Source organism: Mya arenaria, chromosome 1, assembly GCF_026914265.1.
Source record: "Mya arenaria isolate MELC-2E11 chromosome 1, ASM2691426v1".
In the NCBI taxonomy this organism is placed as follows: Eukaryota; Metazoa; Mollusca; class Bivalvia; order Myida; family Myidae; genus Mya; species Mya arenaria.
In genome coordinates, this window is record NC_069122.1 from 1,184,604 (window position 1) to 1,206,563 (window position 21,960).

Below are 21,960 nucleotides of genomic sequence, written 5' to 3' on the forward strand. Positions count from 1 at the left end.
GTTACTGCCCTTTGTTGTGTCTTTTTGGTGTTCAACTTTTGTCCGGACTATAACTTGAAAACTACTTGGTGAAATTTATTGAAACTTCATGTAATGACAAAGCACAAAGAGAGGAAGTAAAGTGATTAAAATCCATGGCTATATTTATTTTTTAGAGTTATTAGCCTATGATACGTTTCTTTTGTCCGGAGCATGAATTAAAAATGATTGGATGAAACTTCATATAATGGTAAAGCACAATGACAGGAAGTGCAGTGTACAAGAACTATGACTCTAGCACATATAGTCTGGTGGAAAATCGGCGACCCTACCACAAAGTTCTAAGATCACACTTAAGTGTGGGCAGCGATGCAAAAGTCGAAAGAGGGACCAAAATTGTAAATGTTTAAAAAAATCAATTTCCATTTAATTTTGAGGTTCAATATTTCACAAGCATGACACATATGTCCGATGCAACATGAAAGGCTGTATATAAGAGTTTAGCATCTTTTACGTAAGAATATTTTATCAGATTTTCAATAAAAAATCATTTACGTTTTCCCGGAAATGTCTTGATACAAAAAGAATATGTTTGTGGGCCAGCTTTATCGGAACTGCCCAAGAAATAATGTCTCGTGGCTTTGTGTTGATTGCATCTATTTTAAAAAAAAAATATATATATGCATTTTTGTAACCCGGAAATGAATTTCATCCACGAAATTTCATCACTTTTCGGAATAACTTTCTCAGTAGACAAGATATCATCAAGATCTCTCAAGTCATTATTGAATAGGTAGTCTGGGGTATTTTGACATAAAACGAAGTACTAATGTCGACATACCTTTCCGTAATAATGTGAATGTTTTTTATCCAAATCTGTTAAAACCTTCTTTTGTAAATTTTGCTTAACTCCTAACTTACCAAAATATGTCGCCAAGAATAAATGTTTCACTCCCCAAAAAGATTGTTCCTCAAAGCTTAATAATACATGTATTTTTTGAACGTTTTAGTTTTTGACCTTCCCCACCCACTTTTGCATCGCTGTCGGCCCATAAAGTTTAATCATTTAGGAATTCTGCATATATGCACTTCGAGTATATTTGGTCGTGTCCCAACCTGAAAGGTCATGGCAACACTTACAGGTTTAGTCATTCAACGCAACGAAATAAATCAGTAAGCTCGCTAAAGTCTCGCTTACTAACAAATTTATTGAACTCGTTGAATATAATTGTTTATTATATGACGACTCGTGTAAGATACTTTTTATTTCTTAACCTTAAAGCTATGATATGTTAAGATCACAGTACCGGTATTCTAGAAAACTGCATGTTATGGGGGAGTACCCTCTGTATCAGAGATTTCTTGAATAATTAATGCGCTGAATAATCAGACAACATCCTGAGATTATAATGAGGCATGTTTTTGATCATGCACAGTTACTTTATCGCCACCGTATAGAGTTTACTGTGAACTTTAGTATGGATTTTCCCGAGATTACCACGACTTCCTAGTAAGTAGAGATTTTTTTTTAAATTACTTTCACTTAGCTAACTGTCAATTTATAAAGCTCAAGATCCGATCTTAGCATAGTTATTTTCTAGGTTGCCATTACTTCTCAAAACCTATTATATAGGTGTGTTTTGAGAGGCATCTCAAAAAAATTACAACTAGTTCATATCAATTCATTTTAATCACAAAAACTGTGAATACAACAATTTGGCAGTTGATCATAAATTAACTTAAAAACGGAATATGTACATAAGTATACACCCTGTACTGGCAAAACCATGTACAACTTAACAGCAGGAAGATATATTCAATATATTAACATAAATACAGGCTATAATAAATATTATAATATAAATGCAATCGGAAATGATAATGATTTCATATACACAAAATGTAAAATATAAACCCCCTACAGACTAACAGTGAATATACAATCCATGATATTGAAAAGAAACCTAAACATGTATTCTTATTATATAGCATAATATGGTCCAGTATGTGTGCGTCAATAAATACTTCACATTGTTAAATTTTCCAACACATTTGATTTTTAGTCCTTTTTAATATCCTTATTCAAGCGGTAGGTCTTCAAAATCGGACAATGAAGATTTCTTCTGGTTCCTGAAAAGCAACTCGGAGCTAAGTAAAGACTTCCCGGTAAGCATGGCTTCGTTTGATGTCTTCATTACTTTCGTGTCTGTGCCTTGCTGTGAAGATAGGTTTTCCGACAATGACTCAAAAGTATCGGTGTATGTGTCAGTGACGTCATCACTATTTGTTGACCTCGCGGACAGTGGGGTTTCCTCGTAAGAATACAGCTCCTTTGACGTTATATCTGACAGCGTGGACATTTTAGAGACATGATCGTCTATGTCATTTTCCAGCCTTCTGATATCTACATCTTCCGAATCTGACGCTTTGGTCTCTATAATTTCTGGATAGATGTTTTTGTCCTCTGAAACATCATCTTTTGGCATATTGTCAATTGAGACATTGGATCCGGTTACATTTCCGCTAAGTGGTTTTGGCTTATCGTCTCCTTTGATAGTATCTGCGGGCTCTTTTTCTACAGTGAAACTGGTTTCTGTTTCTATGTCATCTAAATCTACATGATTTTGTTCTAGGAGTTCTTGGAATATTTTCTCAACTAATTCTTTGGCAATTTGGTGAGCCTCTTCGATCTTCATGACTTCGGTTTCTGTCAATTCAGTGACATTTAGCTCATCAATTTTGTGTTCTGATTCGTTGAGTTCTACTATGTTGCCTTCCATTTGGATCTCGGATAGTTTTTCTGCTGTGTTCACAGGTTCGAAACAGTTGTTCTGATCTTCCGGAGTACCGACTTGTGTAAAGTCTACCTCATGTGTGTTGTTATCGGTAATGTCGGTTTCAGATGCTTTCCCATTATAAACTGCGATTATATTAGGTGTTGATTCTTTGTTTTCCATACCTTCTTTGTCTTTGGTGACTTCTGTATCACAATCTGTGATACGTTTTGGTTCTTTATCTTTTATGATATCCAGTTTTGGTTCTTTGTCATCTGATTTGTCAGACTTTTGTGATTTTTCTCCATTTGAAATGTATTCGTTTTCAGAAATATCTACTTGACTATATTCTGTGATATCATGTTCCATTGTAATGAGGGTATTCTCTTCGTCAGAGGTGCGCTTTGATTGTTCGTTTTCTTTTATTTTATCCACATGATCTATGTGTTCCTCATTTTCAATCTCAAATATTATTTGTTCAAATTGATCAATAAAACCTTGTTCGATATTATTGTCATCAGTAAACTCGTTTTCTGTCACTTTCTCTATTCTCATGTCGGCATCAGTTTTGTTGTCTTCCGAAAAATCTTGGTCAGTTTGTCTCTCTTCTGCGACCTTGTTATTATTTTCTTGAGAAATTATAACATCGACTTCCTTGCCAAAGTTGTATTTACCATCGGTGTCTTCGTATGTGATTTTAGTGTTCTTGGTATTCGTAATTTGCTGTGTCGACGTGTTTTCGGATAAAGATTCAAACGTATCCGCGTATGTGTCGTTATCGCCATCACTATACAGGATTTCGTTGAGCTCTGCCTCCGCTTCCTTCTCGCTAGTAACAATAACTCTGATCTCATTTTCGTAAGTGAGTACGGCCTCCGTTTCTTTGTCTTCAGTGATCGTGGCTTCAGATTGCTTGTCTTTACAGATGTCGGCATGTTCCTTATCGACAGCGACAATGGCTTTGACATTAGTATCGGGAGCAGCTTCAGACTCGAGATCTTTATCGCCCTTTGAAACTTTTCTGCTTTCAATTACATTAGCAACATACTCATTATTTACATTGATAATCGCTTCGACTTCCTTATTGAATGCGGCATCAGTCTCAATGTTTTTATCACCAATGACAATAGCTTCCTCTTCTTTGTCGTCACTGGTGTCGCCTTCGAGTTCCTTCTCTTTAGTCACAATGGCTTCGACCTCCTTGTCTTCGATTATTTCGGTACCTAGTATCATCTCGTCAGTGACAATGGTTTCGAGCACCTTGCCAATAGTGATCTTGGCTTCGTTTTCTTTCTCTTCAGTTACAACGATATCGACCTTATTGTCTTCAGTGATTTCGGCTTCAGATTCATTGTTGTCTTTGACAAGGGTTTCGTCATCGGTGTCTTCAGTGATATCGTCCTCGGGTTCCTTCTTTATAGTCACAATGGTTTCAACATCCATGTCTTCATTAATTTCGGCCTCAGATTCATTCTCTTCAGTGACAATGGCTTCGAGCTCCTTGTCCTCCGTGATCTCCGCCTCGGTTGTTTTTTCTTCAGCCACAATGGCTGTGACCTCGTTGTCTTCAGTCATTTCAGCCTCGGCTTCATTCTCTTCAGTGACAATGACTTGGAGCTCCTTGGAATTTGTGATCACGGGCTCGGATTCGTTTTCGTCAACCACAATGGCTTCGACCTCATTGTCCCCAGTGATGTCTGCTTGGGGTTCATTTTCTTCATTTACAATGGTTTCGACCTCATTGTATTCACTGATTTCGTTTTCAGATTCCTTCGCTTTAGCGACCATGATTTTGACATCCTTGTCCTGAGTGATATAAGATTCCTTTCCGTCACTACTAGTTATTTCTTCGGTGTCGGGTTCATTCTCTTCAGTCAAAATTGCTCTGACCGTTTTGTCTTCAATTATATCGGCCTCCAGTTGTTTCTCTTCTGTAATAATTGCTTCGACATTCTTGTCTTCAATTATATCGGCCTCTAGTTGTTTCTCTTCTGTAATAATTGCTTCGACATTCTTGTCCTCAGCGATTTCGGGTTCTTTGTCTTCACTGAATGTGGTATCCATTTCCTTCTTTACAGTGACATTTTTTTCATTTTCCTGGTCCTCAGTAATTTCGGACTCGGGTTCCTTACCTTTAGAAGCAATGTTCACTTCTTTCTTCTCTTCAGTGATCCCAGTGACCTTGGCATCTTGCTCATTGTTCACAGTGACCTTATTGACCTGGACATTTGGTTCCTTGTCTTCAGTAACATCGGCCTCTTGTTCCTTGTCTCCCATAATCTTAGTGACATCGGTCTGCTGTTCCTTGTCGTCAGTGATCTCAGTGACATCGGTCTCTGGTATATTGATTTCAGTCATCTTAGTAACCACGCCTTCTGAATCCGTTTCTTTGGTGGGCCTGGCTTCTAGTTCCTGCTCTAAAATGATCCCAGTGACCTCGTCTTCTGATTCATTGTTTTCAAGTATGTCAGTGAACTTGACCTCTTGTTTGTTTTCTTCAGTGATCTCAGTGACCCCTTTCTCTTGTTCCTGGTTTTCAGTTATTTCAGTGACCGTTTCCTCATGATCATTGTCTTCAGTGATCCCAGTGACCTCGGTTTCTGGTTCCTTGTCTTCAGTGATATTAGTGACATTTGTCTCCTTTACCATGTCTTCAGTTATCTCAGTGATCCCGGCCTCTATTTTTTTGTGTTCAGAGATTTCATTGACCTCGGCCTCTGGTTCCCTGTCTTCAGTGATTTCGGTCTCTGGTTCCATGACGTCAGTGATCTCGGCCTCTTTTTCATGGTATTCGGTGATCTCAGTGACATCGGTCTCCTGTTTATTCACTTCTACAATCTCTGTGCTCTTTACCCCTGAAGCATTGTCTTTTATGTTTTCAGTAGCATCGGCATCTTGTTCTCTATCCTCCATGCTCTTAATAACCTCGGCATTTGAATCATTGTCTTTAATTGTCCCAGTCACATCGGCTTCTGGTTCCTTAACTTTAGTGATCTCAGTGACCTCTGCCTCTAGCTCCTTGTCTTCAGTATTCAAGGATTCTTGTTCTTTGTCATTTTGGATCTCAGTGACGTCAAACCCTGGTTCCCTGTCTTCAGTGTCCATTGACTTTGGGTTTTCGTTTTCAGTGACCAAGTTATCTTGTTCTATTTCTTCAGAGATCTCAGTGACCTTCGCCTTTTGTTCATTGCCTTCAGGGATCTCAGTCACCTCGGCCTCTGGTTGTTGGTCTTCACTGATCTTAGTGACCTTGGCTTCTTGTTCCTTGTCCTCAGTAATCTCAGTAATCTCGGCATCTGGGTCATTGTCTTTAGTAATTTCGGCCTCTTGTTCATTGTTTTCAGTGATCACATGGACCTTGGTCTCTTGTTTCTTGTTGTCAGTGATCTCAGTTACCCCGGCTTCCAGTTCCTTGTTATCGTTGATCACAGTTACAACAGCTTCTTGTTTATTGTCTTCTAATGTGTCAGTCAGTCCTACCTGCTGTTCTTGGCCTTCAGTGATTTTAGAGACCTCGACCTCTTTTTCCCCTTTCATTGTGATCTCAGTGATCTCAACGTCTGGTTCCCTATCTTCAGTGGCCATTGACTTTGGTTTCTTAACTTCAGTGACTAAGGAATCTTGTTCTATTTCTTTTGTGATCTTAGTGACCTTCGCCTCTTGTTCATTGTCTTCAGGGATCTCAGTTTGTTCGCCGTCTTGTTCTTGGTCTTCAGTGATCTCAGTGACATTGGACGTTCGTTCATAGTCCTCGGTGATGTCAGTGACCTCGACCTTCGGTTTCTTGGATTCAGTAGTTTCGGACTCTTGTTCTATGTCTTCACAAATCTGAGTGACCTCGGCCTCTTGTCCCCTGTCCCCAGCAACTATTGACTCTTGTTTCTTTTCCTGAATGACCAAAGACTCTTGTTCTAGTTCTTCAGTGATCTCAGTGAATTTTGCTTCTTTTTTATTGTATTCAGGGATCGCAGTCTGTTCACCCTTTGGTTGTTGGTCTTCAGTTATCTCAGTCACCACGGCCTTCGGTTCCTGGTCGTCAGTGATCACTGTAACATTCGCCTCTTCTTCATTATCGTCAAAGATCTCAATCAGATCGCCCGCTTGTTCTTGGTCTTCAGTGATCTCCGTAACGTTGACCTCTTGTTTCTCTTTCTCAGTGTTCTTAGTGATCTCGGCCTCTAGTTCCTTGCATTTAGTATTTAAGGCCTCCTGTTCTTTGTCTTCACAAATCTCAGTGACCTTGGCCTCTTGTTTCACGTCCTCCATGAGCGCAGTGACCTCGTTCTCTACTTCCTTGTTTTCAGTGACCTCTGGTCTTTTCTCTTCAATGATCTCAGTGATCTTGTCCTCTTTTTCATTGTCTTCAGTGATCTCAATGATGTCGGATTCTGATTGCTTGTATTCCATGATCTCAGCGACCTCTACCTCTTGTTCTATTTTGTGAGTTATCTCAGTGACCTTCGCCTCTGGTTCCCTGTCTTCAGTTAACTCGGTGACCTCGGATTCTGGTATCTCGTCTTTAGTGATCTCATTGACCTTTGTTACTTCTTCAATGTCTTCATATATCTCAGTGATCTCAGTCTCTGATTCATTATCGTCAGTGATCGCAGTGACCTTGGCCTCTTGTTCCTTGTTCTCACAGATCTCAATGACTTCGGTCTCTGGCTCATTGTATTCAGTAGTCAATGCCTCTTGTTTTTTGTCTTCACTGATCGCAGTAAGCTTGGCCTCTTGTTCCTTGTGTTTTGTGATGTCAGTAACCGCGGCCTCTGGATCCTTGTCTTCACAAGTCTCGGCCTCTTGTTGTGTGTCTTTACTGATCTCAGTCACCTTCGCCTCGTGTTCATTTTCTTGGGGAATTTCAGTCAGTTCGCCCTCTTGATCTTGGTCTTCAGTGATCTCAGTGCACTTCACCTCATGTTCCTTCTCATCAGGGATTTCAGTTACCTCGGCCTCTGGTAACTTGTCTTCATTAGCCTCGGCCTCTTGTTGTATACCTTCACTAATTTCAGTGACCTTGGCCTCTTGTTCCTTGTCCTCAATGGCCTCTGATTCCTTCTCTTCAATGACCTCTTCTTCTAATTTCTTATCATCAGTGATATCGATGTCATTTGCCTCTTGTTTCTTTTCCTCAGTGATATCAATGACCTCGTGTTCTGGGTCCTTGCCTTCTGTGATCTCGGTGACTTTGGCCTCTGCTTTCATATCTTCAGTTATATCAGTCACCTCGGCTTCTAATTTCTTTTCTTTAGTGTCATCAGTTACCTTGGTCTCTTGTTCCTTGTCCTCAGTGATTTTAGTCAACTCGGCTTCTGGTTTCTTGTCTTCATTAACCTCTGCCTCTGGTTCCTTGTGTTCAGTGATGTCAGTGACCTCGGCCTCATGTTCTTTGTCCTCAGTAACCTCGGGATCTGATTCCTTGTATTCAGTGATATCAGTTACCTTCCCCTCGTGTCCTTTGTCTTCAGGACTTTCAGATAGTTCGTCCTCTTGATCTTGGTCTTCCGTGATCTCACTGACTTTGGCTTCCATGTCTTTAGTTATCTCTGTCACCTCGGCGTCTGATTCCTTGTCTTCATAGATCTCAGAGAGCTTGGCTTCTTCTTCCTTGTCCTTAGTGATCTCAGTTACCTCTGCCTCTTGTTCCTTGTCTTTATGAGCCTCGGCCTCTTGTTTTGAGCCTTCACTCATCTCAGTTACTTCGGCCACTTGTTCCTTATCCTCAGTGATCTCAAATACATCGGCTTCTGGTTCCTTGTCTTCATTAGCCTCGGCCTTTTGTTGTGTGTCTTCACTCACCTCAGTGACCTTGGCCTTTTGTTCCTTGTCCTTAATGATTTTAGTTAAATCGGCCTCTGGTTGCTTATCTTCAGTTATCACGGCCTCATGGTTCTTGTCTTCACTGATCTCAGTATCCTTGACCTCTTGTTTCTTGTCCTCAGTAACCTCGGTCTCTGATTCCTTGTATTCAATGATATCAGTCACCTTCGCCTCGTGTTCTTTTTCTTCGGGAATTTCAGTCAGTTCGCTTTCTTGATCTTTGTTTTTAGTAATTTTTGTGACCTTGACCACTTGTTGCATGTGATCAGGGATTTCAGTTACCTCCACCTCTTGTTCCTTTTTTTCATAAGCCTCGGCCTCTTGGTGTGTGCCTTCACTGATTTCTGTGACCTTGGCCTCTTGTTCCTTGTCCTTAGTGGTCTCAGTCACCTCGGCCTCTAATTTTTTGTCTTCATTAGTCTCGGCCTCTTGCTGTGTGTCTTCACTGATCTCAGTCACCCTCGCCTCGTGTTCATTTTCTTCGGGAATTTCAGTCAGTTTGCCCTCTTGAACTTGGTCTTCAGAGATCTCAGTGACTTTGACCTCATGTTCCTTGTCATCAGGGATTTCAGTTACCTCGGCCTCGGCCTCTTGTTGTATACCTTCATTGATTTCAGTGACCTTGGCCTCTTGTTCCTTGTCCTTAATGGCCTCTGATTCCTTCTCTTCAATGCCCTCTTTTTCTAATGTCTTATCATCAGTGATATTGATGTCATTTGCCTCTTGTTCCTTTTCCTCAGTTATCTCAATGCCCTCTTGTTCTGGTTCCTTGCCTTCTGTGATCTCGGTGACTTTGGCCTCTGCTTTTACATCTTCAGTTATATCAGTCACCTCGGCTTCTAATTCCTTTTCTTGAGTGCTATCAGTGACCTTGATCTCTTGTTCCTTGTCCTCAGTGATTTTAGTCAACTCGGCTTCTGGTTCCTTGTCTTCAGTAACTTCGGCCTCTGGTTCCTTGTGTTCAGTGATGTCAGTCACCTCGGCTTCATTTTCTTTGTCCTCAGTAACCTCGGGTTCTGATTCCTTGTATTCAGTGATATCAGTAACCTTCCCCTCGTGTCCTTTGTCTTCATGAATTTGAGTCAGTTCGCCCTCTTGATATTGGTCTTCCGTGATCTCACTGACTTTGGCTTCCATGTTTTCAGTTATCTCAGTCACCCCGACCTCTGATTCCTTGTCTTTATTGATCTCAGAGATATTGGCCTCTTGTTTATTGTAGTCAGAGATCTCAGTAACCTCGGCCTCTGGTTCTTTTTCGTCAGCGGTGTCGGCCTCTTGTTGTGTGTCCTCAGTAGTCTCAGGCACCCCAGCCTCTGATTCCTTATCTTCATTGATCTCCGAAAGGTTGGCATCTTCTTCATTGTCCTCGGTGACCTCACTTACCTCGGCCTCTGGTTCCTTATCTTCATTATCCTCGGCCTCTTGTGGTCTGTCTTCACTGATCTCAGTGACCATGGCCTCTTGTTCCTTGTCCTCAGTGATCTTAGACAACTCGGCCTCTGGTTGCTTGTCTTCATTAACCACGGTCTCTTGGTTCTTGTCTTCAGTGATGTCGGTGTCCTTGACCTCTTGTTTCTTGTCCTCAGTAACCTCGGTCTCTGATTCCTTGTATTCAATGATATCAGTCATCTTCGCCTCGTGTTCTTTTTCTGGGGGAATTTCAGTCAGTTCGGTCTCTTGATCTTGGTTTTCAGTGACCTCAGTGACCTTGACCTCTTGTTGCTTGTTATCAGGAATTTCAGTAACCTCGGCATCTTTTTTCTTGTCTTCATTAGCGCAGGCCTCTTGGTGTGTGCCTTCACTGATTTCTGTGACCTTGGCCCCTTGTTCCTTGTCCTCAGTGATCTCAGTCACCTCGGACTCTAATTTCTTGTCTTCATTAGTCTCGGCCTCTTGCTGTGTGTCTTCACTGATATCAGTCACCCTCGCCTCGTGTTCATTTTCTTCGGGAATTTCAGTCAGTTTGCCCTCTTGATCTTGGTCTTCAGAGATCTCAGTGACCTTGACCTCATGTTTCTTGTCATCAGGGATTTCAGTTACCTCGGCCTCAGGTTCCTTGTCTTTATAAGCCTCGGCCTCTTGTTGTATGCCTTCATTGATTTCAGTGACCTTGGCCTCTTGTTCCTTGTCCTCAGTGGCCTCTGATTCCTTCTCTTTAATGACCTCTTCTTCTAATTTCTTATTATCAGTAATATCGATGTCATTTGCCTCTTGTTCCTTTTCCTCAGTGATCTCAATGACCTCGTGTTCTGGTTCCTTGCCTTCTGTGATCTCGGTGACTTTGGCCTCTGCTTTTATATCTTCAGGTATATCAGTCACCTCGGCTTCTAATTCCTTTTCTTGAATGTTATCAGTGACCTTGGTCTCTTGTTCCTTGTCCTCAGTGATTTTAGTCAACTCGGCTTCTGGTTCCTTGTCTTGAGTAACCTCGGCCTCTGGTTCCTTGTGTTCAGTGATGTCAGTGACCTCGGCTTCTAATTCCTTTTCTTGAGTGCTATCAGTGACCTTGGTCTCTTGTTCCTTGTCCTCAGTGATTTCAGTCAACTCGGCTTCTGGTTCCTTCTCTTCAGTAACCTTGGCCTCTGGTTCCTTGTGTTCAGTTATGTCAGTGACTTCGGCTTCATGTTCTTTGTCCTCAGTAACCTCGGGCTCTGATTCCTTGTTTTCAGTGATATCAGTTACCTCCCCCTCGTGTCCTTTGTCTTCATGAATTTGAGTCAGTTCGCCCTCTTGATATTGGTCTTCCGTGATCTCACTGACTTTGGCTTCCATGTTTTTAGTTATCTCAGTCACCCTGACCTCTGATTCCTTGTCAAAAATAATCTCAGAGATATTGGCCTCTTGTTTATTGTAGTCAGTGATCTCAGTAACCTCGGCCTCTGGTTCTTTTTCGACAGCGGTGTCGGCCATTTGTTGTGTGTCCTCAGTAGTCTCAGTCAACCCGGCCTCTGATTCCTTATCTTCATTGATCTCCGAAAGGTTGGCCTCTTCTTCCTTGTCCTCGGTGATCTCAGTTACCTCGGCCTCTGGTTCCTTATCTTCACTAGCCCCGGCCTCTTGTGGTCTGTCTTCACTGATCTCAGTGACCATGGCCTCTTGTTCCTTGTCCTCAGTGATCTTAGACAACTCGGCCTCTGGTTGCTTGTCTTCAATAACCACGGCCTCTTGGTTCTTGTCTTCAGTGATGTCGGTGTCCTTGACCTCTTGTTTCTTGTCCTCAGTAACCTCGGTCTCTGATTCCTTGTATTCAATGATATCAGTCACCCTCGCCTCGTGTTCATTTTCTTCGGGAATTTCAGTCAGTTTGCCCTCTTGATCTTGGTTTTCAGCGACCTCAGTGACCTTGACCTCTTGTTGCTTGTTATCAGGAATTTCAGTAACCTCGGCATCTTGTTCCTTGTCTTCATTAGCGCAGGCCTCTTGGTGTGTGCCTTCACTGATTTCTGTGACCTTGGCCCCTTGTTCCTTGTCCTCATTGATCTCAGTCACCTCGGACTCTAATTTCTTGTCTTCATTAGTCTCGGCCTCTTGCTGTGTGTCTTCACTGATCTCAGTCAGCCTCGCCTCGTGATCATTTTCTTCGGGAATTTCAGTCAGTTTCGTCTCTTGATCTTGGTCTTCAGATATCTCAGTGACCTTGATCTCATGTTTCTTGTCATCAGGGATTTCAGTTACCTCGGTCTCAGGTTCCTTGTCTTTATTAGCCTCGGCCTCTTGTTGTATGCCTTTATTGATTTCAGTGACCTTGGCCTCTTGTTCCTTGTCCTCAATGGCCTCTGATTCCTTCTCTTCAATGACCTCTTCTTCTAATTTCTTATTATCAGTAATATCGATGTCATTTGCCTCTTGTTCCTTTTCCACAGTTATCTCAATGACCTCGTGTTCTGGTTCCTTGCCTTCTGTGATATCGGTGACTTTGGCCTCTGCTTTTATATCTTCAGTTATATCAGTCACCTCGGCTTCTAATTCCTTTTTTTGAGTGCTATCAGTGACATTGGTCTCTTGTTCCTTGTCCTCAGTGATTTTAGTCAACTCGGCTTCTGGTTCCTTGTCTTCAGTAACCTCGGCCTCTGGTTCCTTGTGTTTAGTGATGTCAGTGACCTCGGCTTCATGTTCTTTGTCCTCAGTAACCTCGGTCTCTGATTCCTTGTATTCAGTGATGTCAGTTACCTCCCCCTTGTGTCCTTTGTCTTCATGAATTTGAGTCAGTTCGCCCTCTTGATATTGGTCTTCCGTGATCTCACTGACTTTGGCTTCCATGTTTTCAGTTATCTCAGTCACCCTAACCTCTGATTCCTTGTCTTCATTGATCTCAGAGATATTGGCCTCTTGTTTATTGTAGTCAGTGATCTCAGTAACCTCGGCCTCTGGTTCTTTTTCGACAGCGGTGTCGGCCACTTGTTGTGTGTCCTCAGTAGTCTCAGTCACCCCGGCCTCTGATTCCTTATCTTCATTGATCTCAGAGATATTGGCCTCTTGTTTATTGTAGTCAGTGATCTCAGTAACCTCGGCCTCTGGTTCTTTTTCGACAGCGGTGTAGGCCACTTGTTGTGTGTCCTCAGTAGTCTCAGTCACCCCTGCCTCTGATTCCTTATCTTCATTGATCTCCGAAAGGTTGGCCTCTTCTTCCTTGTTCTCGGTGATCTCATTTACCTCGGCCTCTGGTTCCTTATCTTCACTAGCCTCGGCCTCTTGTGGTCTGTCTTCACTGATCTCAGTGACCACGGCCTCTTGTTCCTTGTCCTCAGTGATCTTAGACAACTCGGTCTCTGGTTGCTTGTCTTCATTAACCACGACCTCTTGGTTCTTGTCTTCAGTGATGTATGTGTCCTTGACCTCTTGTTTCTTGTCCTCAGTAACCTCGGTCTCTGATTCCTTGTATTCAATGATATCAGTCACCTTCGCCTCGTGTTCTTTTTCTGGGGGAATTTCAGTCAGTTCGGTCTCTTGATCTTGGTTTTCAGTGACCTCAGTGACCTTGACCTCTTGTTGCTTGTTATCAGGAATTTCAGTGACCTCGGCATAGTGTTCCTTGTCTTCATTAGCCTCGGCCTCTTGGTGTGTGCATTCACTGATTTCTGTGACCTTGGCCTCTTGTTCTTTGCCCTTAGTGATCTTAGACAACTCGGCCTCTTGTTGCTTGTCTTCATTAACCTCGGCCTCTTGGTTCTTGTTTTCAGTGATGTCTGTGTCCTTGACCTCTTGTTTCTTGTCCTCAATAACCTCGGTCTCTGATTCCTTGTATTCGATGATATCAGTCACCTTCGCCTCGTGTTCTTTTTCTGGGGGAATTACAGTCAGTTCGGTCTCTTGATCTTGGTTTTCAGTGACATCAGTGACCTTGACCTCTTGTTGCTTGTTATCAGGAATTTCAGTAACCTCGGCCTCTTGTTCCTTGTCTTCATTAGTGCCGGCCTCTTGGTGTGTGCCTTCACTGATTTCTGTGACCTTGGCCTCTTGTTCCTGGTCCTCAGTGATCTCAGTCATCTCGGACTCTAATTTTTTGTCTTCATTAGTCTCGGCCTCTTGCTGTGTGTCTTCACTGATCTCAGTCACCCTCGCCTCGTGTTCATTTTCTTCGGGAATTTCAGTCAGTTTGCCCTCTTGATCTTGGTCTTCAAAGATCTCAGTGACCTTGACCTCATGTTCCTTATCATCAGGGATTTCAGTTACCTCGGCCTCAAGTTCCTTGTCTTCATTAGCCTCGGCCTCTTGTTGTATACCTTCATTGATTTCAGTGACCTTGGCCTCTTGGTTCTTGTCCTTAATGGCCTCTGATTCCTTCCCTTCAATGACCTCTTCTTGTAATTTGTTATCATCAGTGATATCGATGTCATTCGCCTCTTGTTCCTTTTCCTCAGTTATCTCAATGACCTCGTGTTCTGGTTCCTTGCCTTCTGTGATATCGGTGACTTTGGCCTCTGCTTTTATATCTTCAGTTATATCAGTCACCTCGGCTTCTAATTCCTTTTCTTGAGTGCTATCAGACACCTTGGTCTCTTGTTCCTTGTCCTCAGTGATTTTAGTCAACTCGGCTTCTGGTTCCTTGTCTTCAGTAACCTCGGCCTCTGGTTCCTTGTGTTCAGTGATGTCAGTGACCTCGGCTTCATGTTCTTTGTCCTCAGTAACCTCGGGCTCTGATTCCTTGTATTCAGTGATGTCAGTCACCTTCCCATCGTGTCCTTTGTCTTCATGAATTTGAGTCAGTTCGCCCTCTTGATATTGGTCTTCCGTGATCTCACTGACTTTGGCTTCCATGTTTTCAGTTATCTCAGTCACCACGACCTCTGATTCCTTATCTTCATTGATCTTAGAGATATTGGCCTCTTGTTTATTGTAGTCAGTGATCTCAGTAACCTCGGCCTCTGGTTCTTTTTCGTCAGCGGTGTCGGCCTCTTGTTGTGTGTCCTCAGTAGTCTCAGTCACCCCGGCCTCTGATTCTTTATCTTCATTGATCTCCGAAAGGTTGGCCTCTTCTTCCTTGTCCTCGGTGATCTCAGTTACCTCGGCCTCTGGTTCCTTATCTTCACTAGCCTCGGCCTCTTGTGGTCTGTCTTCATTGATCTCAGTGACCATGGCCTCTTGTTCCTTGTCCTCAGTGACCTTAGTAATATCGGCCTCTGGTTGCTTGTCTTCATTAACCACGGCTTCTTGGTTCTTGTCTTCAGTGATGTCTGTGTCCTTGACCTCTTGTTTCTTGTCCTCAGTAACCTCGGTCTCTGATTCCTTGTATTCAATGATATCGGTCACCTTCACCTCGTGTTCTTTTTCTTCGGGAATTTCAGTCAGTTCGGTCTCTTGGTCTTGAGTTTCAGTGACCTCAGTGGCCTTGACCTCTTGTTTCTTGTTATCAGGATTTTCAGTAACCTCGGCCTCTTGTTCCTTGTCTTCATTAGACTCGGCCTCTTGTACCTTTTCTTCATTAGCCTCGGCCTCTTGGTGTGTTCCTTCACTGATTTCTGTGACCTTGGCCTCTTGTTTCTTGTCCTCAGTGATCTCAGTCACCTCGGACTCTAATTTCTTGTCTTCATTAGTCTCGGCCTCTTGCTGTGTGTCTTCACTAATTTCTTTCACCTTCGCCTCGTGTTCATTTTCTTCGGGAATTTCAGTCGGTTCGCTCTCTTGATCTTGGTCTTTAGTGATCTCAGTGACCTTGACCTCATGTTCCTTGTCATCAGGGATTTCAGTTACCTCGGCCTCTGGTTCCTTGTCTTCAATAGCCTCGGCTTCTTGGTTTGTGCCTTCACTGATTTCTGTGACCATGGCCTCTTGTTTCTTGTGCTCAGTGATCTCAGTCGCCTCGATGTCTAATTTCTTGTCTTCAGTAGTCTTGGCCTCTTGTTGTGTGTCTTTACTGATCTCAGTCACCTTCGCCTCGTGTTTATTTTCTTCGGGAATTTCAGTCAGTTCGCCCTCTTGATCTTGGTCTTCAGTGATCTCAGTGATCTTAACCTCATGTTCCTTGTCATAAGGGATTTCAGTTACTTCGGCCTCAGGTTCCTTGTCTTCATTAGCCTCGGCCTCTTGTTGTATGCCTTCATCGACTTCAGTGACCTTGGCCTCTTGTTCCTTGTCCTCAGTGGCCTCTGATTCCTTCTTTTCAATGACCTCTTCTTCTAATGTCTTATCATCAGTGATATCGATTTCATTTGCCTCTTGTTCCTTTTCCTCAGTTATCTCAATGACCTCTTGTTCTGGTTCCTTGCCTTCTGTGATCTCGTTGACTTTGGCCTCTGCTTTTATATTTTCAGGTATATCAGACACCTCGGCTTCTAATTCTTTTTCTTGAGTGCTATCAGTGACCTTGGTCTCTTGTTCCTTGTCCTCAGTGATTTTAGTCAACTCGGCTTCTGGTTCCTTGTCTTCAGTAACCTCGGCCTCTGGTTCCTTGTGTTCAGTGATGTCAGTGACCTCGGCTTCATGTTCTTTGTCCTCAGTAACCTCGGGCTCTGATTCCTTGTATTCAGTGATATCAGTTACCTTCCCCTCGTGTCCTTTTTCTTCATGAATTTGAGTCAGTTCGCCCTCTTGATATTGGTCTTCCGTGATCTCACTGACTTTGGCTTCCATGTTTTCAGTTATCTCAGTCACCCCGACCTCTGATTCTTTGTCTTTATTGATCTCAGAGATATTGGCCTCTTGTTTATTGTAGTCAGTGATCTCAGTAACCTCGGCCTCTGGTTCTTTTTCGACAGCGGTGTCGGCCACTTGTTGTGTGTCCTCAGTAGTCTCAGTCACCCCGGCCTCTGATTCCTTATCTTCATTGATCTCCGAAAGGTTGGCCTCTTCTTCCTTGTCCTCGGTGATCTCAGTTACCTCGGCCTCTGGTTCCTTATCTTCACTAGCCTCGGCCTCTTGTGATCTGTCTTCACTGATCTCAGTGACCATGGCCTCTTGTTCCTTGTCCTTAGTGATCTTAGACAACTCGGCCTCTGGTTGCTTGTCTTCATTAACCACGGCCTCTTGGTTCATGTCTTCAATGATGTATGTGTCCTTGACCTCTTGTTTCTTGTCCTCAGTAACCTCGGTCTCTGATTCCTTGTATTCAATGATATCAGTCACCTTCGCCTCGTGTTCTGTTTCTGGGGGAATTTCAGTCAGTTCGGTATTTTGATCTTGGTTTTCAGTGACCTCAGTGACCTTGACCTCTTGTTGCTTGTTATCAGGAATTTCAGTAACCTCGGCATCGTGTTCCTTGTCTTCATTAGCGCAGGCCTCTTGGTGTGTGCCTTCACTGATTTCTGTGACCTTGGCCTCTTGTTCCTTGTCCTCAGTGATCTCAGTCATCTCGGACTCTAATTTTTTGTCTTCATTAGTCTCGGCCTCTTGCTGTGTGTCTTCACTGATCTCAGTCACCCTCGCCTCGTGTTCATTTTCTTCGGGAATTTCAGTCAGTTTGCCCTCTTGATCTTGGTCTTCAAAGATCTCAGTGACCTTGACCTCATGTTCCTTATCATCAGGGATTTCAGTTACCTCGGCCTCAAGTTCCTTGTCTTCATTAGCCTCGGCCTCTTGTTGTATACCTTCATTGATTTCAGTGACCTTGGCCTCTTGGTTCTTGTCCTTAATGGCCTCTGATTCCTTCCCTTCAATGACCTCTTCTTGTAATTTGTTATCATCAGTGATATCGATGTCATTTGCCTCTTGTTCCTTTTCCTCAGTTATCTCAATGACCTCGTGTTCTGGTTCCTTGCCTTCTGTGATATCGGTGACTTTGGCCTCTGCTTTTATATCTTCAGTTATATCAGTCACCTCGGCTTCTAATTCCTTTTCTTGAGTGCTATCAGACACCTTGGTCTCTTGTTCCTTGTCCTCAGTGATTTTAGTCAACTCGGCTTCTGGTTCCTTGTCTTCAGTAACCTCGGCCTCTGGTTCCTTGTGTTCAGTGATGTCAGTGACATCGGCTTCATGTTCTTTGTCCTCAGTAACCTCGGGCTCTGATTCCTTGTATTCAGTGATGTCAGTCACCTTCCCCTCGTGTCCTTTGTCTTCATGAATTTGAGTCAGTTCGCCCTCTTGATATTGGTCTTCCGTGATCTCACTGACTTTGGCTTCCTTGTTTTCAGTTATCTCAGTCACCACGACCTCTGATTCCTTATCTTCATTGATCTTAGAGATATTGGCCTCTTGTTTATTGTAGTCAGTGATCTCAGTAACCTCGGCCTCTGGTTCTTTTTCGTCAGCGGTGTCGGCCTCTTGTTGTGTGTCCTCAGTAGTCTCAGTCACCCCGGCCTCTGATTCTTTATCTTCATTGATCTCCGAAAGGTTGGCCTCTTCTTCCTTGTCCTCGGTGATCTCAGTTACCTCGGCCTCTGGTTCCTTATCTTCACTAGCCTCGGCCTCTTGTGGTCTGTCTTCATTGATCTCAGTGACCATGGCCTCTTGTTCCTTGTCCTCAGTGACCTTAGTAAAATCGGCCTCTGGTTGCTTGTCTTCATTAACCACGGCTTCTTGGTTCTTGTCTTCAGTGATGTCTGTGTCCTTGACCTCTTGTTTCTTGTCCTCAGTAACCTCGGTCTCTGATTCCTTGTATTCAATGATATCGGTCACCTTCACCTCGTGTTCTTTTTCTTCGGGAATTTCAGTCAGTTCGGTCTCTTGGTCTTGAGTTTCAGTGACCTCAGTGGCCTTGACCTCTTGTTTCTTGTTATCAGGATTTTCAGAAACCTCGGCCTCTTGTTCCTTGTCTTCATTTGCCTCGGCCTCTTGTACCTTTTCTTCATTAGCCTCGGCCTCTTGGTGTGTTCCTTCACTGATTTCTGTGACCTTGGCCTCTTGTTTCTTGTCCTCAGTGATCTCAGTCACCTCGGACTCTAATTTCTTGTCTTCATTAGTCTCGGCCTCTTGCTGTGTGTCTTCACTAATTTCTTTCACCTTCGCCTCGTGTTCATTTTCTTCGGGAATTTCAGTCGGTTCGCTCTCTTGATCTTGGTCTTTAGTGATCTCAGTGACCTTGACCTCATGTTCCTTGTCATCAGGGATTTCAGTTACCTCGGCCTCTGGTTCCTTGTCTTCAATAGCCTCGGCTTCTTGGTTTGTGCCTTCACTGATTTCTGTGACCATGGCCTCTTGTTTCTTGTGCTCAGTGATCTCAGTCGCCTCGATGTCTAATTTCTTGTCTTCAGTAGTCTTGGCCTCTTGTTGTGTGTCTTTACTGATCTCAGTCACCTTCGCCTCGTGTTTATTTTCTTCGGGAATTTCAGTCAGTTCGCCCTCTTGATCTTGGTCTTCAGTGATCTCAGTGACCTTAACCTCATGTTCCTTGTCATAAGGGATTTCAGTTACTTCGGCCTCAGGTTCCTTGTCTTCATTAGCCTCGGCCTCTTGTTGTATGCCTTCATCGACTTCAGTGACCTTGGCCTCTTGTTCCTTGTCCTCAGTGGCCTCTGATTCCTTCTTTTCAATGACCTCTTCTTCTAATGTCTTATCATCAGTGATATCGATTTCATTTGCCTCTTGTTCCTTTTCCTCAGTTATCTCAATGACCTCTTGTTCTGGTTCCTTGCCTTCTGTGATCTCGTTGACTTTGGCCTCTGCTTTTATATTTTCAGGTATATCAGACACCTCGGCTTCTAATTCTTTTTCTTGAGTGCTATCAGTGACCTTGGTCTCTTGTTCCTTGTCCTCAGTGATTTTAGTCAACTCGGCTTCTGGTTCCTTGTCTTCAGTAACCTCGGCCTCTGGTTCCTTGTGTTCAGTGATGTCAGTGACCTCGGCTTCATGTTCTTTGTCCTCAGTAACCTCGGGCTCTGATTCCTTGTATTCAGTGATATCAGTTACCTTCCCCTCGTGTCCTTTTTCTTCATGAATTTGAGTCAGTTCGCCCTCTTGATATTGGTCTTCCGTGATCTCACTGACTTTGGCTTCCATGTTTTCAGTTATCTCAGTCACCCCGACCTCTGATTCTTTGTCTTTATTGATCTCAGAGATATTGGCCTCTTGTTTATTGTAGTCAGTGATCTCAGTAACCTCGGCCTCTGGTTCTTTTTCGACAGCGGTGTCGGCCACTTGTTGTGTGTCCTCAGTAGTCTCAGTCACCCCGGCCTCTGATTCCTTATCTTCATTGATCTCCGAAAGGTTGGCCTCTTCTTCCTTGTCCTCGGTGATCTCAGTTACCTCGGCCTCTGGTTCCTTATCTTCACTAGCCTCGGCCTCTTGTGATCTGTCTTCACTGATCTCAGTGACCATGGCCTCTTGTTCCTTGTCCTTAGTGATCTTAGACAACTCGGCCTCTGGTTGCTTGTCTTCATTAACCACGGCCTCTTGGTTCATGTCTTCAATGATGTATGTGTCCTTGACCTCTTGTTTCTTGTCCTCAGTAACCTCGGTCTCTGATTCCTCGTATTCAATGATATCAGTCACCTTCGCCTCGTGTTCTGTTTCTGGGGGAATTTCAGTCAGTTCGGTATTTTGATCTTGGTTTTCAGTGACCTCAGTGACCTTGACCTCTTGTTGCTTGTTATCAGGAATTTCAGTAACCTCGGCATCGTGTTCCTTGTCTTCATTAGCGCAGGCCTCTTGGTGTGTGCCTTCACTGATTTCTGTGACCTTGGCCTCTTGTTCCTTGTCCTCAGTGATCTCAGTCATCTCGGACTCTAATTTTTTGTCTTCATTAGTCTCGGCCTCTTGCTGTGTGTCTTCACTGATCTCAGTCACCCTCGCCTCGTGTTCATTTTCTTCGGGAATTTCAGTCAGTTTGCCCTCTTGATCTTGGTCTTCAAAGATCTCAGTGACCTTGACCTCATGTTCCTTATCATCAGGGATTTCAGTTACCTCGGCCTCAAGTTCCTTGTCTTCATTAGCCTCGGCCTCTTGTTGTATACCTTCATTGATTTCAGTGACCTTGGCCTCTTGGTTCTTGTCCTTAATGGCCTCTGATTCCTTCCCTTCAATGACCTCTTCTTGTAATTTGTTATCATCAGTGATATCGAGGTCATTTGCCTCTTGTTCCTTTTCCTCAGTTATCTCAATGACCTCGTGTTCTGGTTCCTTGCCTTCTGTGATATCGGTGACTTTGGCCTCTGCTTTTATATCTTCAGTTATATCAGTCACCTCGGCTTCTAATTCCTTTTCTTGAGTGCTATCAGACACCTTGGTCTCTTGTTCCTTGTCCTCAGTGATTTTAGTCAACTCGGCTTCTGGTTCCTTGTCTTCAGTAACCTCGGCCTCTGGTTCCTTGTGTTCAGTGATGTCAGTGACATCGGCTTCATGTTCTTTGTCCTCAGTAACCTCGGGCTCTGATTCCTTGTATTCAGTGATGTCAGTCACCTTCCCCTCGTGTCCTTTGTCTTCATGAATTTGAGTCAGTTCGCCCTCTTGATATTGGTCTTCCGTGATCTCACTGACTTTGGCTTCCATGTTTTCAGTTATCTCAGTCACCACGACCTCTGATTCCTTATCTTCATTGATCTTAGAGATATTGGCCTCTTGTTTATTGTAGTCAGTGATCTCAGTAACCTCGGCCTCTGGTTCTTTTTCGTCAGCGGTGTCGGCCTCTTGTTGTGTGTCCTCAGTAGTCTCAGTCACCCCGGCCTCTGATTCTTTATCTTCATTGATCTCCGAAAGGTTGGCCTCTTCTTCCTTGTCCTCGGTGATCTCAGTTACCTCGGCCTCTGGTTCCTTATCTTCACTAGCCTCGGCCTCTTGTGGTCTGTCTTCATTGATCTCAGTGACCATGGCCTCTTGTTCCTTGTCCTCAGTGACCTTAGTAAAATCGGCCTCTGGTTGCTTGTCTTCATTAACCACGGCTTCTTGGTTCTTGTCTTCAGTGATGTCTGTGTCCTTGACCTCTTGTTTCTTGTCCTCAGTAACCTCGGTCTCTGATTCCTTGTATTCAATGATATCGGTCACCTTCACCTCGTGTTCTTTTTCTTCGGGAATTTCAGTC

General features: G+C 43.5%; 1 protein-coding gene across 1 annotated transcript in view; it reads right to left on the reverse strand.

Annotated features, from left to right (window-relative positions):
- Positions 1 to 2,057: 2,057 nt before the first annotated feature.
- LOC128234989 (titin-like) overlaps positions 2,058 to 21,960 on the reverse strand; it is a 54,311-nt gene continuing 34,408 nt past the window's right edge. Inside the window, exon 7 of the mRNA XM_052949659.1 lies at positions 2,058 to 21,521. Within this exon, the coding sequence (XP_052805619.1) occupies positions 2,058 to 21,521 (19,464 nt within the window). The remainder of the gene's footprint in view (positions 21,522 to 21,960) is intronic.